Source organism: Pan paniscus, chromosome 1 (genome assembly GCF_029289425.2).
Source record: "Pan paniscus chromosome 1, NHGRI_mPanPan1-v2.0_pri, whole genome shotgun sequence".
Lineage (NCBI taxonomy): Eukaryota > Metazoa > Chordata > Mammalia > Primates > Hominidae > Pan > Pan paniscus.
Genome location: NC_073249.2, coordinates 175,016,352 through 175,031,879, shown reverse-complemented (window position 1 = coordinate 175,031,879; position 15,528 = coordinate 175,016,352). Strand labels below are relative to the sequence as shown.

At 36.6% G+C, this 15,528-nt stretch overlaps 1 protein-coding gene across 2 annotated transcripts in view; it reads right to left on the bottom strand.

Moving 5' to 3' along the window:
• Nucleotides 1-15,528, bottom strand: part of NRDC (nardilysin convertase) — a 91,751-nt gene that overhangs the window by 40,772 nt on the left and 35,451 nt on the right. The window contains exons 2-6 of one of the 2 annotated variants that reach the window (XM_003829557.5): nucleotides 11,913-12,201; nucleotides 9,159-9,292; nucleotides 8,047-8,116; nucleotides 7,809-7,890; nucleotides 5,709-5,862 (exon numbers count right to left, since the gene is read on the bottom strand). In XM_003829557.5, coding sequence (XP_003829605.4) covers nucleotides 5,709-5,862; nucleotides 7,809-7,890; nucleotides 8,047-8,116; nucleotides 9,159-9,292; nucleotides 11,913-12,201 — 729 coding nt within the window. The remainder of the gene's footprint in view (nucleotides 1-5,708; nucleotides 5,863-7,808; nucleotides 7,891-8,046; nucleotides 8,117-9,158; nucleotides 9,293-11,912; nucleotides 12,202-15,528) is intronic. The other variant, XM_003829556.5, reaches the window with a different exon arrangement.

The following is a 15,528-nucleotide window of genomic DNA, read 5'->3' as shown; positions in this document are numbered from 1 at the left end:
CCTTTTCGGAAATGTTCTCCTATTCATTCCTTTGTAAAATTGTAATGTCACAGATAGTCTATTTATGTAATGTTATGTATATCCATGTTTTTATAGAGTATATAAAGCTTACTTTTTTAGTTCAATGCAAGGTTACAGATGATTAAAAACGTTTCAGTTAAAAGTTAAATTAGAATTTTAAAGACTTGGTATTTAAGTTAATCTTATAATTTTATCTGCTTTTTAAATTAATTTTTAATTATATAAACTGTGATGTATCAAATTACATATACAAATTACCACTTATATAAATACATAATAGCAATGCAATTAAATTGTTAAAAATTATTCAAAGATTGGTGTATTGGTGTTTTTCCAGCAAAATAGAATGATTTAAAAAATTAATTTCCTAAAATGTTTAGTAAACTTTTTTTTTTTTTTTTTTGGATATAGTGTCTCACTCTATCACTCAGGCTAGAATGCAGTGGCGCAATCACTGCTCACTGCGGCCTCAAACTGCCGGGTTCAAGCAATCCTCCTGCCTCAACCTCCAAAGTAGCTGAGACTAGAGATGTGCACTACCATTTTTTTTTAAATCTTTAAATTTTTTATAGAGACAGGGTCTCCCTATATTGCTCAGGCTTCTTTAAAAAACTTTTAACTTTTGCTTGCAATAAGGTAACTTTTAACTTAACTACCTGCTAGATATATTGGGGCATTTTTTTTCTTTTCAGTACTTGGTATGATTAATGATGGGTTGGATAATTTCTGTTGACTTAAATAATGAAACTAATTTTATTTAATTCTGTCACCCAGACTGGAGTGTGTAGTGGCACATCACGGCTCACTGGAGCCTTGTACTCCCCAGGCTCAGGTGATCCTCCCACCTCAGCATCCCAAGTAGCTGAGGCTACAGGCATGTACCATCATGCCCTGCTAATTTTTTTCCCTCACCATGTTACCCAGGCTGGTCTCCAGCTGCTGGGCTCAAGTGATCCACCTGCCTTGGCCTTCCAAAGTGCTGGGATTATAGGCATGAGTCACCATGCCCAGCCTACTAACATTCTTAAAAGATATTTTTATTTAGTGTACAATTTATGATTCTAGTTATTAGTTGGTAGTTATTTTCCTTCAGAGCACGAAGTTGAGTAGTCATCTGTAAGTGTAACTCATCTTCCTTTGAAGAAAATTTTCTCATTTATCTGGCAAAAATTTTCCATATTTCTTCTAATGTATCCTTTTGGAAGTTATTAGACTTTAACCTCTGATTTGATGTCTTACAACAGGTTCTGAAAATTTTCCAGTGATCAACCCTTCAACTGTTGTCTCTACTTCAATTTTCTCTCTCCTCCTTCTACAACTACAAGTAAAATACATGGGATGTTTTCATTCTATCTTCTATGCTTCATATTCTTTGTATTTTTAATTTTGTGCTATATGCTATATTTGGGTTATATATGTTCTTTATGCTATACTTGGGTTAATTCCTTCTGTCTTATCTTCTGGCTTACTAATTCTATCTTCAACTCTATTTACTCTTAAACTTGTCCATGACGTTTTCAATTTTTTTTATCATAGTTCAGTTCAAGATGTATCTTTTCATTTTACAAATTTCCTAGGTCATATTTGACAGTTTCTTATTCCTTGCAAGTATATTCAAATTTGTCTTTTATTTCTTTTGTGTGTGTGTGTGTGTGACAGAGTCTCGCTCTGTCACCCAGGCTAGAGTGCAGTGGCACTATCTCGGCTCACTGCAAGCTCTGCCTCCCATGTTCAAGCAATTCTCCTGCCTCAGCCTCCCAAGTAGCTGGGGCTACAGGCACCCGCCACCGGACCCGGCTAATTTTTGTATTTTTAGTAGATATGGGGTTTCACCATATTAGCCAGGCTGGTTTCAAACTCCTGACCTCGTGATCCACCCGCCTCGGCCTCCCAAAGTGCTGAGATTACAGGCATGAGCCACTGCGTCTGGCCTTTATTTCTTAAAAAATAGAAAGTATAATTATTTTAGAAATTGTGTGTAACTATGCCAGTACTTGAGATGTCTCAGAATCTGTTTATCTGTTCTCAATCATGTTGTATTATTTTCCTGAGTACCTGCTTATTTTTGACTGAATGTTGGTTATTTTACTTGAAAAAATATTTGTAACAATTTAGGGCCTAGAAGGAAGGCATCTTCCTTTTGAGATGCCTTATGTTTGCTTCTCCCAGGCTCCTGGGAACACTACCAGTTCTGCCCATGAAGCTACAATCAAGACTTGGGGTTCCCCAGAATACTCAGGCACTTGGAATCTAGGCTATAACTACTCAGGACGCCTCATCCTTTTTCACAACCTGAAAGTGAAGATTTTGTATTCCCGCTTATAATGGGGAGGGTCTCCTGTTAGAAGTGGACATCCTAAGCTTTGATATTTGTCACTCTTACCATGAAATACTGATAAAATAAAGTTCAAATTTACTGAAAATAGAAGACGCCACCATGGTAAAGACGGCTTCCATGCTCACTTACTTAACTGGAGTAAAAATTTAGTCATTTCCTCAGCTGTTTATTTAAACAATCCAAGATACTTATAAACAATGTGGCCTGTGTGAGGGAATCAGATTTTGCTAACCTATTAAAAACAGGTACTTAATCCATGTTATATAAGAGCATATTACACATGTATAAAGGCTTTTCCTTATACATTGTAGAAGTATAATATTATAGCATTTATTATAGTATTTGCATCCTATAATGCTCTACTTATGGCATAAATTTATGATTTGATATTCTCATTAATTTATCCTATTAATGCAGTGGCTTTCTTATTGGGTGGCTTTCTTTTTAAATAAAAATAAATGTGTAAGGTGATATTCTTAGATGCTGAAGCAGTCCTTGTACAAAACATATTTAGAACAACTCTTTAAAAGGAAACAAAACAAATTTCTTAACTACATTTTATACCAAATTTCATAATCTCTGAGATGGCCAGAATGTATTCATATCATACATACCATTTGCCTATCCTTTTTCCCAATAAAATCAGTTATTTTTCCTTCTTTGTATATGGACAAAGCTAAATATAAAGTTGTAAAAATTCAACTTGTCTTCTGCTTAAGATTTCTTCACACATACAAAGACCTGTTTGGATTTTGTAAAACTTAAGAGCTGAGAACTCTGTAACAAGAGTAAAGATGCAGTTTTCTTCAAAGTTGTATGGTTAAAGTCTCCTCTGAAGGTATTGCTGATCCTGTCTAAATTTATAGGAAAGATCATCTCAGGCATCATTTGCATTGCCTTCATTGATTTATCTTTCTTTTTTTTTTTTTGAGACAGGGTCTCGGTCCATCACCCAGGCTGGAGTACAGTGGTGCGATCTCAGCTCACTGCAACCTCCGTCTCCCAGGTTCAAGCAATTCTCGTGCCTCAGCCTCCCAAGCAGCTGGGATTACAGGCCTGCGCCACCACACCCAGCTAATTTTTGTATTTTTAGTAGAGATGGGGTTTCACCATGTTGGCCAGGCTGGTCTCGAATTCCTGGGCTCAAGTGATCCACACACCTTGGCCTCCCAAAGTGCTAGAATTATAGGCATGAGGCTGCAGTCAGCCGAGATCACACCACTGCACTCCAGCCTGGGCAACAGAGTGAGACTGTCTCCAAAAAAAATAAATAAATAGTGGCATATGCTTCCAATTTATAGGAATATGTCCAAAGGATTTTTCCAGATCAAATTAATCTCTTAAGAAAAGAGATAATTTCTTTTTATTTTATCTTGTTTATTTTATTTTGTTTTTGAGACAGAGTCTCACTCTGTCACTCAGGCTGGAGTGCTATGGCATGATCTCAGCTCACTGCAACCTCCGCCTCCTGGGTTCAAGCAATTCTCCTGTCTCAGCCTCCCAAGTAGCTGAGATTACACGCACATGCTACCAAGCCCAGCTAATTTTTGTGTTTTTAGTAGAGACAGGGTTTCACCGTGTTGGCCAGGCTGGTCTTGAACTCCTGGCCTCAAGTTATCCGCCCGCCTCGGCCCCCCAAAGTGCTGGGATTACAGGTGTGAGCCACCACACCAGGCCAATTTTTTAAAAAAATATTAGATCTCTGTCATGTTTTAAAAAAATTTTTTTTGGTCATTTATCTTTTGATTTTATGGTAATTTTTGCTATACAGGAACTGCATTAATTCATTTAACAAATCTGAGTATCTACCAAATTATTGATTTGCAGATGTATCAACAAAAAATAGATAAAAATTCCTGCTCTGAAGGAGCTTACATTATACTAGACAAATGTGAGGTTTCTTTTTTCTTTTACATTTCAATCTTGCATATATCTAGAATTAGGTATAACTTTTTTCTACTTTTCTACTTTTTTCCGGGGTAGACTTTGGTCTGCAACCCTGTAATCTCAAACTTCTACTATTGTACTGACAAACTTTCTGGAAAACAATTTTGCAATGAATTTCAAAAGCTTAAAGAAAAAAAAAGTCTTAAAAATATATTTGCAAATATACTTAGCAATTTCACTTCTTAGAACTTAATAGAAATAATTAAGGATATTCACAGAGATCAGGATAATCATCACAGTATTAGAAAACTGGAAACAACTCAACTGTCCAATCATATGTAACTGATTAAACACCTTATGGTACTTCTATACAATGTAAATAACATACAATCACTAAAAATCATGTTTTATAAATTATGTAAGTTAAAATGATATATCTTGCTTAAAATTAACAATTATAAAAGGGTATGAACAATATGATCAGTATACTTTAAAAAATATAGATGGGTCTATACCAAAACATTAATGGTGGTTATCTCTAGATTATAAAATTGGAGGCAATCTTATCCCTTTTTTGCTTCTCTGTTTCTCCATATTTTCTACTAAATTCTGTTTTTTAAGTGGCTGGGCAAAGTGGCTCACACCTATAATCCCAGCACTTTGAGAGGCTGAGGCAGGAGGATCACTTGAGGCCAGGAGTTTGAAACCAGCCTGGGCAATACAGAGAGACTCCCAATTCTACAGAAAAATTTAAAAATTAGCTGGGAGCGGTGGCACATTCAGCCTGGGTGGCTGAGGTTGCACTGAGCCATGCATTCATGCAATTGATGGCCAATTGCACCACAGCACTCCAGCCTAGGCACCATGGCAAGACCATATCTCTTTAAAAAAAAAAAAAAAAAAGTCATAATGAGTCAACAGAGAATACATTATTAATAAAATTAATAAAACCCAAAAGGTGTTGACTTTTATTTTAATCTTTAATACAAAGACTATATATAATAGAACAAGAGTCAAAGTGTATTTAACAGTTTAACAGCTTTTTTCTCCAAATAAAGTTTTGTTTGAGACAGGGTCTCAAACAAACTCTGTCACCCAGGCTGGAGTGCAGTGGTGTGACTGTAGCTCACTACAGCCTCGAATTCCTGGACCCAAGCAATCCTTCCACCTCGGCCTCCTGAGTACCAAGGACTACAGGCACTCACCATCATGCTTGGCTAATTTTTTATTTACTTATTTTTGTAGAGACAGGTTCTTACTATTTTGCCCAAGCTGGTCTCAAACTCCTGGCTTTAAGCGAGCCTTCTACCTCAGCCTCCCAAAGTACTTGAGTTACAGGCATGAGTCACCATGACTGGTCCAAGTAAAGTATTGTGACAATTCTACTGTACAAGAACACTCTATTTACATTTGCAAAGTGCCATTAGATCATTAAAATTAAAGTATATTTAGAGTTAGTTACCTATCAAGGGCTTCCTTGAAGTACTTCCTCTGGACATCAAACTGAAAGACAGTGCGTTCACAATCAGTTGAGGCATTATCACTACCCCCATGCTTCTTCAGGAAGGCATCAAATCCATTCTCATCTGGATATTTCAAACTACCCATGAATACCACTAAATGGAAAGAACACAAAGTCACACAACACAAAGATATAGAAAATATTTTTATCACATATGAACTTTCTTATATGCATAGAAAAACTGAAAGAAAATAGACCAACACATCAAATGGTTATGTCTGAATTCTTTTTTTTTTTCTTTGAGACAGAGTCTCACTCTGTTGCCCCGGATGGAGCACAGTGGTGCAATCTTGGCTCACTGCAAACTCTGCCTCCTGGGTTCAAGTGATTCTTGTGTCTCAGCCTCCCAAGTAGCTGGATTACAGGCACGTGCCACCATGCCTGGCTAATTTTTGTATTTTTAGTAGAGATGGGGTTTCACCAGGTTGCCCAGGCTGGTCTCCAACTCCTGACCTCAAGTGATCCGCCCACCTCGGCCTCCCAAAGTGCTGGGATTACAGGCGTGAGCCACCACACCTGACCCTAAATAATACTTTCTTCATTACATTTGTTTTTGTAACTTTCTATTATGTTCATGTTACTTTTATACTAAAAAAAAAAAATTTCATCTTTAAAGAAAGATAAGACGAACATATAACTTATAAAGAGATCAAAAATATATTTAAGTCTAAATAGATTAAAATTCACCTTTTATTAATTAGATTAAAATTCAAACAAATTCACAAGCATATATGCAGATTAACTGCTACTGCTTTTACAACTTAATCTCTTCAATTAAATTTAAGGAGATTAAAATTTAAGCACAAACATATGCAGATTAATGGCTACTATAAAAATTCACAAAGTAAGAAGTATACCCTCAAATACTTTAGAAAACCAGACCATTAAAAAAAGAGTAATTTAAAATAAATATTTGTAAAATAAAAATAAATATTTTTAACTATATAACATCCACATAGAGTTTTTTTGTTTGTTTGTTTGTTTGTTTTTGAGCTGGACTCTCGCTCTGTCACCCAGGTTGGAGTGCAATGGCGTGATCTCGGCTCACTGCAACCTCTGCCTCTCGGATTCAAGTGATTCTCCTGCCTCAGCCTCCAGAGCAGCTGGAACTCTAGGTGTGCGCCATCATGCCCGGCTAATTTTTGTGTTTTTGTAGAGATGGAGTTTCACCATGTTGGCCAGGCTGGTCTCGAACTCCTGACCTCAGGTGATCCACCTGCCTTGGCTTCCCAAAGTGCTGGGATTACAGGAGTGAGCCACCGCGCCCGGCCCCACGTAAGTTTTATTTAGGTACATTCCAAATTAAATGAAAAGCTTCTGTTGTTTTGTTTTTATATTAATCATGCCTTTTGAATTTCTAGTTTTTTTTTGTTTCTTGTTTTTTTTTTTTTTCGAGACAGAGTCTCGCTCTATCACCCAAGCTGGAGTACAGTGGCACAGCCTCAGCTCACTGCAACCTCTACCTCCCAGGTTCAAATGATTCTCTTGCCTCAGATTCCCAAGTAGCTGGGACTACAGGTGTATGCCACCACGCCCAACTAATTTTTGTATTTTTAGTAGAGATGGGGTTTCACCATGTTGGCCAGGCTGGTCTCGAACTCCTGACTTCAAGTGATCCACCCACTTCAGCCTCCCAGAGTGCTGGGATTACAGGCGTGAGCCACCTCACCCAGGGAATTCCTGTATTTCTGATGTTTGGCTGGGGGCCTTGCTAACCCTGGAAGGGACTGCCTTCCCCAGGACTGGTCATTTCCTAGAAAATGGCAATCATCTCCTGATCCGTTGGCCTTAACATAGCTCAACAATAGTGACATCTACAGTTTAAAAGTTTTCTGTGTGGTTTCATTCTAACTCTCAATATAAGTACACTCAGATTGTTTCCCCCACGATATTCATAAATCAAGGATTTTTTCTTAGCCTTTTCTCTTGCTAAATATATCATACTTCTGTCAAATCAATTGCTAATCTTTGATATCAATTCATATAAGTTTGGAGGGGGGAAAAAAAACACACCAGGAATGATATTTTACAAATTCTTACTGTGCTCCAAAAAGTGTGCCAGCCCCGGCAGGTCATCTGGATCAGCGAAACTCCCAACTCCAACACAAAGAGCCGCTGCAGACTGGAGTAATTAGAACACATACAAATAGTTGAGTCAACCCTAAAGGAATAATATTCGCATCTTATCTTAAGGATTCATTTGGAGATGGATGTTTTCCAATAGGAGTAACAAAATTCTTTCCCTGAGAATCAGGAGGAGCAGCAAAGTGAAACTCACCAGAACTGTGTCAGTTTCACCCTGCTGCTCCTCCGCTTGCCATCCTGCCAAATGCTGAACAGGTGCAGACCTAAGGAAAAAAAGCAGAAACAGACAGAAAAAAAGGGAAGAGGGACTGGACAGCCCACCCAAATATCATTTCATGTCAGCATTTCATAATTCTGAACCAAGTTTTTTCCCTGAATTACTAGATTTTGGAAATCTGCGGAAGTAACATATCTAGATAGATATCTCTGAAGATCTCTAAGCAATTAAAAGCTTTGTGTTTAGTGACTCAGTTACTAGATGTGAAACCTGTCAACATGTAACTTAGAAAATTTTGTTAAGATAGAATAAGATAACATTTTAGGAAAACATCTAACAAAAATAGTAAGTGATAAAAAAAGATAAAATCGGTAGCTATTAAAAAGTATAACTAAATTTTAAAGAGGCTTTTTAGTTCTTCACTTCTAATTGAAGATATACAGCATATATTACTTATCAGTATATATTCTCCCAATACTTTGGGAAAATCAGAGTTTTTAACAAAATTGATGGCCAAGAGGTACACCAAACTGCACTTAAAATGATTGGGACTTTTTTTTTTTTTTTAAGACAGGGGTCTTGCTATGAGGCCCAGGCTGGTCTCAAACTCCTGGACTCAAACAATCCTCCCACCTCAGCCTCTCAAAGTGCTGGGATTATAGGCGTGAGCCACTGCACCCGAACTATTGGGGCATAATTACAGTAAGTTAAAAGACAAAAAAAGGAGAAAAAACGGTCAATTTGAATCCTTGAAGATAGAAAGGCGAATTATTAACTTTCCCAAATTTGTTTTCTTCAAACTTTGTAAATGTCAATTTTACAGGGCTAACATATTTGGTGAAACAGATTGTTTTAATAAACAGTTACCTCTTAAAAAAGAGCTTTTCAAAAATAGCATGTACCTGGCATAAAGTCTAGCCATGTGTCAGAAAATGAGTGTGTTTTCAGAAGAACCAAACAGCCTCACTTGATACTATAAACCCCATTTTGAAGACTTAGGCACATAAACTCAGTTAAAACATTGGGGAACATCCAGTTCTTCAAACCACAATCTAACCTGTTCTGTGATGTTTTAATAGGTGCCTAACCTGCTTTCAGCTCCAACTACCCCATAAAGATTTCTTGTCTCGACCAGCAGGGTTGAAGACATTTTTGAATAAGTTGACTTAAACCACAGTCTATCAGTCAGCTTTGACCACAGCAAAAACAGGCTCTGCAATTGCTAGAAAAGAAATTCATACTTGAGAATTTTCTACCTAAAAAATTCAGACCTGAGAAATTCATACTTGAGAATTGAATTAAGAAAGCCCTGAACAAATCTTAATTCAATGTATATCATATTCAAATTTCAACCTTGTTAATTTATCAAACTTTTAAAATCAAGAACAACTTCTTTTGGGAGGAGGAAAACAGAGAGGGATAAAAAAGATGCCTCAGAAAAGTAGTTAACTTCTTAATTAGGTAAATGTTATCCAAAAAACGATCAAATATCTTTCTTCTCAATTCCTTTATTAATTCTCACATTTGCCTTAAACAAGTTTCACACATTTTTCAAATAAAACTTAGATCATAAAACCACTCTTAAGCCACCTCTTACCAAGGCTAATCTACTTTATTTCCTTTTTTCAGAAAGTTATTCAACAAATATAAACATTTACCACTTACAATCGTGGGATCTTTCCTTTCACTAGTGAACCCATTGCTTCTGAATCAAAACAATTTGATCTCGTCTTCAAACTACTTAGGTTCCACTGTCCCGGTAGGATAATCCATAAAATTAGCTGTCAATATCTTATAAGGATTATATCACACTGAGTTCTCAGAAAAGAAAGGTAGCATCTAAGCCATTTTAAAAATGATCACTAGACTCTGATCCTGCTGCTAGAAAAGATCAACTTAGAATTTGATCTACCTAAGCAAAATAAAAAGGGGTACCAAAAAGGCTGAACAGACATGTTCATTTGTCAAAGGTGTTCACAATTTGCTGTATAAATCTAAAGTATTTTATAATGTCTTGACATTTAAAATGCCTGTCGAGACAATTTTTAACTGTTTTTAAATGCTTTGTCAGTTAATAGGAAATATAAACAAGTCAGATCATGGGAAAAGCTACTTACAGACAGATGGAAAGATATAGAAAAAAAGTATAGATAAGAAGTATTCAGTTAAGAAGTTATAACATGGTCTGGCTTAGAGCTAAAATAGGCCTCAGAATTTTATATTCTTGTTTTAAAACTGAGAAAAAAAAGAAAGAAAATGAAAACACCTAAAATCACGCAGAAAGAAAGGAACAGAGCCAGAAGTAGAACCCCGGTTTCCTGACTGTCAGTGTTTTTTTTTTTTTTGTGACTTTTATAATTTCTTCCTATTAATGCTCTATTTGGAATTATGAGATCTATTTTAAGTTAAAAGTTAATCTATTAATTTCCAATCTGTTCATAGAGACCTTAGCATACAGACTATCAAGTGACATATATATACCTTTTTTTCCCCCAGTGTTTTGATGTTCATCTCTACAGCCTTCCAAGTTAAAACTATTTAATACTTGGTCTATCATGCTACCCAAAAACAGGATCACTAATAATCTGAGTAGTAAACAGGAAAAAGCTTCTTAAAAATATTACTCAATCCAACAACTTAGTAAAAAACTGGTATAATCTTTCTTTTAAAAAAATAATTTTTTCCAAGAAGAATAACTATTAAATCATATCTACTACTTGTACCTCAACTCTTCCCATCTTTAAGGGTGACCACTTCTTTTCTTTTTCTTTTTCTTTTTTTTTTTTTTTTGTTTGAGACAAAGTCTCACTCTGTTGGCCAGGGTGGAGTGCAGTGGTGTAATCAAAGCTCACTGCAACCTCAACCTCCCTGGGCTCAGGTGATCCTCCCATCTTCAGCCTGTCAAGTAGCTGGAACCACAGGCATGTGCCACCACACCCAGCTAATTTTTTTTAATGTTTTAGAGAGACAGGGTTTCACCACATTACCTAGGCTAGTCTCAGAACTCCTGGACTCAAGTGATCTGCCCATCTCGGCCTCTTTGTATGTAGACTGTACCATGTTGAATATATTATCAATATTCAAGAAACTAGCTTTAACTAACTTTTGCTGGTCAATTCCACTGTACTGGCTCCGAAAATTATCCTCTGGGTACTCCCTACTATGAAAATGGAGGTATTCTTCAAAAGATATTAAGAAATTCTCCCTATCAAGACTTATTTATCTATCCACTGATGGTTGTTACATATTAAATAAGCTTAACTGCCCAGTTCCTATTTCAACTCTTCCAAAGTACTTATTTGTCCAGACCTTTGCGTTCCCATATAAAGAGCTAAATCAAACTCAATTATCTAATTATCTATATAGAAGCCACCCATACAATAACTCTTAGAGCCCTAGGCCCATGTAAAGATTTCACACTAGCCTCATTCTTTTCTTCTTCTTTTTCCAGTCTCAACAAGGATAACATACTCTTATTTCTCTAATCCAGGCTAAGAATTCTGCAGCTCCTCATCTACCAGTATTTGTTTTTAAAACATATAATGTATACAAATACACATAAATTCAAATACCTCTGAGTGTTGATTACCTCTGAGAGATATAGCTATGGGTGATTTTTATATTTTTGTTTTCTTTATATTCCATTAGTTTATATAATGAGCATTTACTACTTTTATAATTGGAGGAAAATGTTTTCAAAATGTAATCCTGATACAGAATAGACCTTTACTGAAGACCAAAAGATAACTATATACTTCCTTTTTGCCATTAAAAAATAAAGCTTGAGTTTAGAAGTTACCCAAAGAATTCCCAAATTAGAAGAAAACAGACATGACTCGCACCTGTTTTTCAGTAGTTTTTTTTCTAGCTTCTGCCCTCTCTTCTAATTCTTCCAATTCATTATCCTCAGTATCAAGATCATCATCATGTTCATCATCAAACTCATCTTCATCATCAAAACCCTCTTCATCATCATCTTCTATTTCAGCTCCAGAATCTTCATCATCATCTTCTTCTTCTTCCTCCACCTCCTCTTCTTCTTCATCATCTGTTGTATTTCCTGTTTTACCCTCCATATTACTTAGGTCTGAAATCAGAAGTGCCTGCAAGCCATTCTGTAATTTGATGTATCTGGGGGGAGAAAAAAAATCACACATTTTGATTCAGCTGTTCTTTACACCAATACAAGTAATCAGCTTAGCAGAATTTTAAAAAAAGAATCCAAGTAAAAGTACAAACACACACACACACAACTATGTGTAAACTAATAAAATTGGTTGCTCTGGAGAGGGAACCCCAAAAGCTAATCAGTTTTTGAACAGCTGGAGGGAAATGAAGGTAAGAACACTTCATAATATACGCTGTTTGTATTTTTAAATTTTGAACTACATAAATATATTTACCTATTAAAAAAACACATTTTAGTAGTTAAAGATATGCAACTCACCACTCGGCCTCCCCTATTTCTCAGTTTGTAAGTATTTAAACATTCTATCATACCAGAAGACTTAGGCTAAGATAAATTGTATCCCTCAATACACAGAGCAGTCATGTCAGCTTAATATTAAAGCAAAATCACACAAAATTAAACTGCTGATTTTCTTTTCTATAAAATGTTTGACATATCAGTCTCCAAAGCTGCCCTTATGAACTAAAAAGCGGTTACATCTCTATGAAAATGAAATCTCCCAGAGACTGGTAGCCCCGCAGGAAGATTATTCTGTTTTTTTTGAGACAGAGTTTGCTTTACTGCCCAGGATGATTTTAAACTCTTGGGCTCAAGCAGCTCACCTCAGCCTCCTGAGTGGCCGGGATTACAGGCATGTGCCACCATCTCAAGCTCCTGATTCTTATCTGCAAAACTACTGTGCCAGTTTGATGACTAGGTATCTATTACAGACCACTCCCATTTACACTAATTTTTTTTTTCCTTTTTCTTTGAGACAAGGTCTCACTCTGTTGTGTAGGCTAGAGTGCAGTGGCACGATCTCAGCTCACTGCAGCCTCGACCACCTGGGCTCAGGCAATCCTCCCACCTCAGTCTCCAGAGTAGCTGGGATCACAGGCACAGGCCACCATACCTGGCTAATTTTTGTATTTTTTTAGAGACAGGGTTTTGCCATGTTACCCAAGCTAGTCTTGAACTCCTGGGCTCAAGCAATCCACCCACCTTGGCCCCACAAAGTGCTGGGACTACAGGCATGAGCCATCGCATTCAGCCCCATTTATACTAATTTTTTCATGTATTTATTCAATAAACATTTATTTAGCACCCTTTACATATCAGATACCATGCTGCATTAACGATAAAAAGGGTAAAACAGAATTCCTCACCATCAGGCATTCACTGTCTAATAATGAGATGAGCCAGTATAATACAGAATGACAGAGATAAATACAGAATGTAAGAAACAAGCAGTCAGGGAAGGCGTCTAAGACAAAGTACACTTAAGTAAACCCTTGAAGATAAAAAGTCAAGCAAAAACTAAGAATAACAGTCAAAGAAAGACAAGGAAGAGAACCTTTGGCCTAAGATGGAAGACTGAACACTGGGATTTATCTACTTTCCATATAAAATAATCACATTTGGAGCTCAGGAGTTCAAGACCAGCAGGCAACGTAGCGAAACCTCATTTCTACAAAAAATACAAAAAATTAGCCAGGCATGGTGGCATGCGCCTGTAGTCCCATCTACTTAGGAGGCTGAGGTTGGGAGGATGATTTGAGCCCAGGAGGTCCAGGCTGCAGTGAGCCCAGATCGGGCCACTTTACTCCAGTCTGGGTGAAAAATGAGACCCTGTCTCAAAAAATAATAAATAAATAATAAAAAATAATCACATTTAAGTGATAGAAAGAATGTTTTTTGTTTTTTTTTTTTTTTGGTTTTTGAAAATAAAATCATGACAGAAAACAGGAAAGGACACTGTTAGCAGATTACAAATTTTTAGAAATCATTAGAAGACATGCAAATTTGATCAGATTAATGGAGAAAACAGCAGAGAAAACCACAGACCTATAAACATGTAGTAAGATATTGGTTCTTCCCAGGAAACCCTAGAAAAAGTCTAAGCTTCAGATCAATAACTAAGAGCAAAGAGAGCCTCAGGGCAATAAGCTCAATTATTTAAACTGGAAGCAATCCAAGTCTACTGACAGCAGAATAAAAAAACTGTGGTATATTCATATAATGAAAATTTTCTTCACAGTGGAATATTGTAACACAGGGAAATACAGAATTCAGCAACAAACTACGACAGTGGTTAATCTTAAAAACATGAGTGAAAAAAGCAAATCACGAAAAAATACTATATGAGTACCATTCATATAATGCCAAAAAACAAGCAAAAGTAAACAGTATATTATTTAGGTATACATATATATGTGATCCAACTTTTTTTAAGCAAAAGAATGATAAACACAAAATGCAAAACAGAGCAGGGCACAGTGGCTTGCGCCTATAATCCCCGCACTTTGGGAAGCCGAGGCAGGTAGATTGCTGGAGTCCAGGAGTTCAAGATCAGCCTGGGTAACATGGCAAAACCCCATCTCTACAAAAAAAAAATACAAAAATTAGCTAGGCATGGTGTATCTATGGTCCCAGCTACTCCAGAGGCTGAGGTGGGAGGATGGCTTAAGTCCGGGAGATGGAAGTTGCCGTGAGCCACGTTCATGCCACTGCACTCCAGCCTGGGCAACAGAGCAAAAACCTGTCTCAAAAAAAAAAAAAAAAAAAAAAAAGCTAACTACTTGTTGGGGTGGGAGGGCAGGGCAACATGTAAGGATACAGAGGGATTAAAATGTTCAAGACCACCAGAAGTAGACAGCAATATGCCACCTCTAAATATGCCTCCTTGGCATAAGGATTGTTGAACTGAAGGCAATTAAAAAGCAGATGCAGGAAAGCTCTCTGCTCTCCACTTGCCTAAAAGCAGGACATAAATTTACTCCAAAGACAAAAAAGGTTAAAAAAAAAAACACAAAACCCCAACCCCTGTTTACCGTGGAAGAACACAAGTTAACCACCAAATACAACTTTACACCTGTATTGGTCTGGATACGACACCAAAGGAATCCACATTAACAAGTTTACTAATTATGCTTTGCCTGCCATTATTTGCCTTTCTACAAGTTGCTTCCCCTACAGACTCAAAGTCCTTTTTCTTTGTCTTGACACTTTGCTAAACATTTGTTGAAGATACTATATAAGCTGGAATTAAAAGCCAACTCATTCTCTGAGTATCTCCCATGTATTTATGAATTATATATGTTAACAAACTTATATTTGTTTTTCTTTTGTTACAGGAGACCATTCCAAATAATAACTTATGAGGGTTGAAAAAAATTATTTTCCTCCCTTACACAACCCAACAGCAGGACAAGTTAAAATCCAAGAGCTATTTTCCAAGAATATGAACAATCAGTCCAGAAATAAATTCTAAGATGAATCTCAGAGATGCA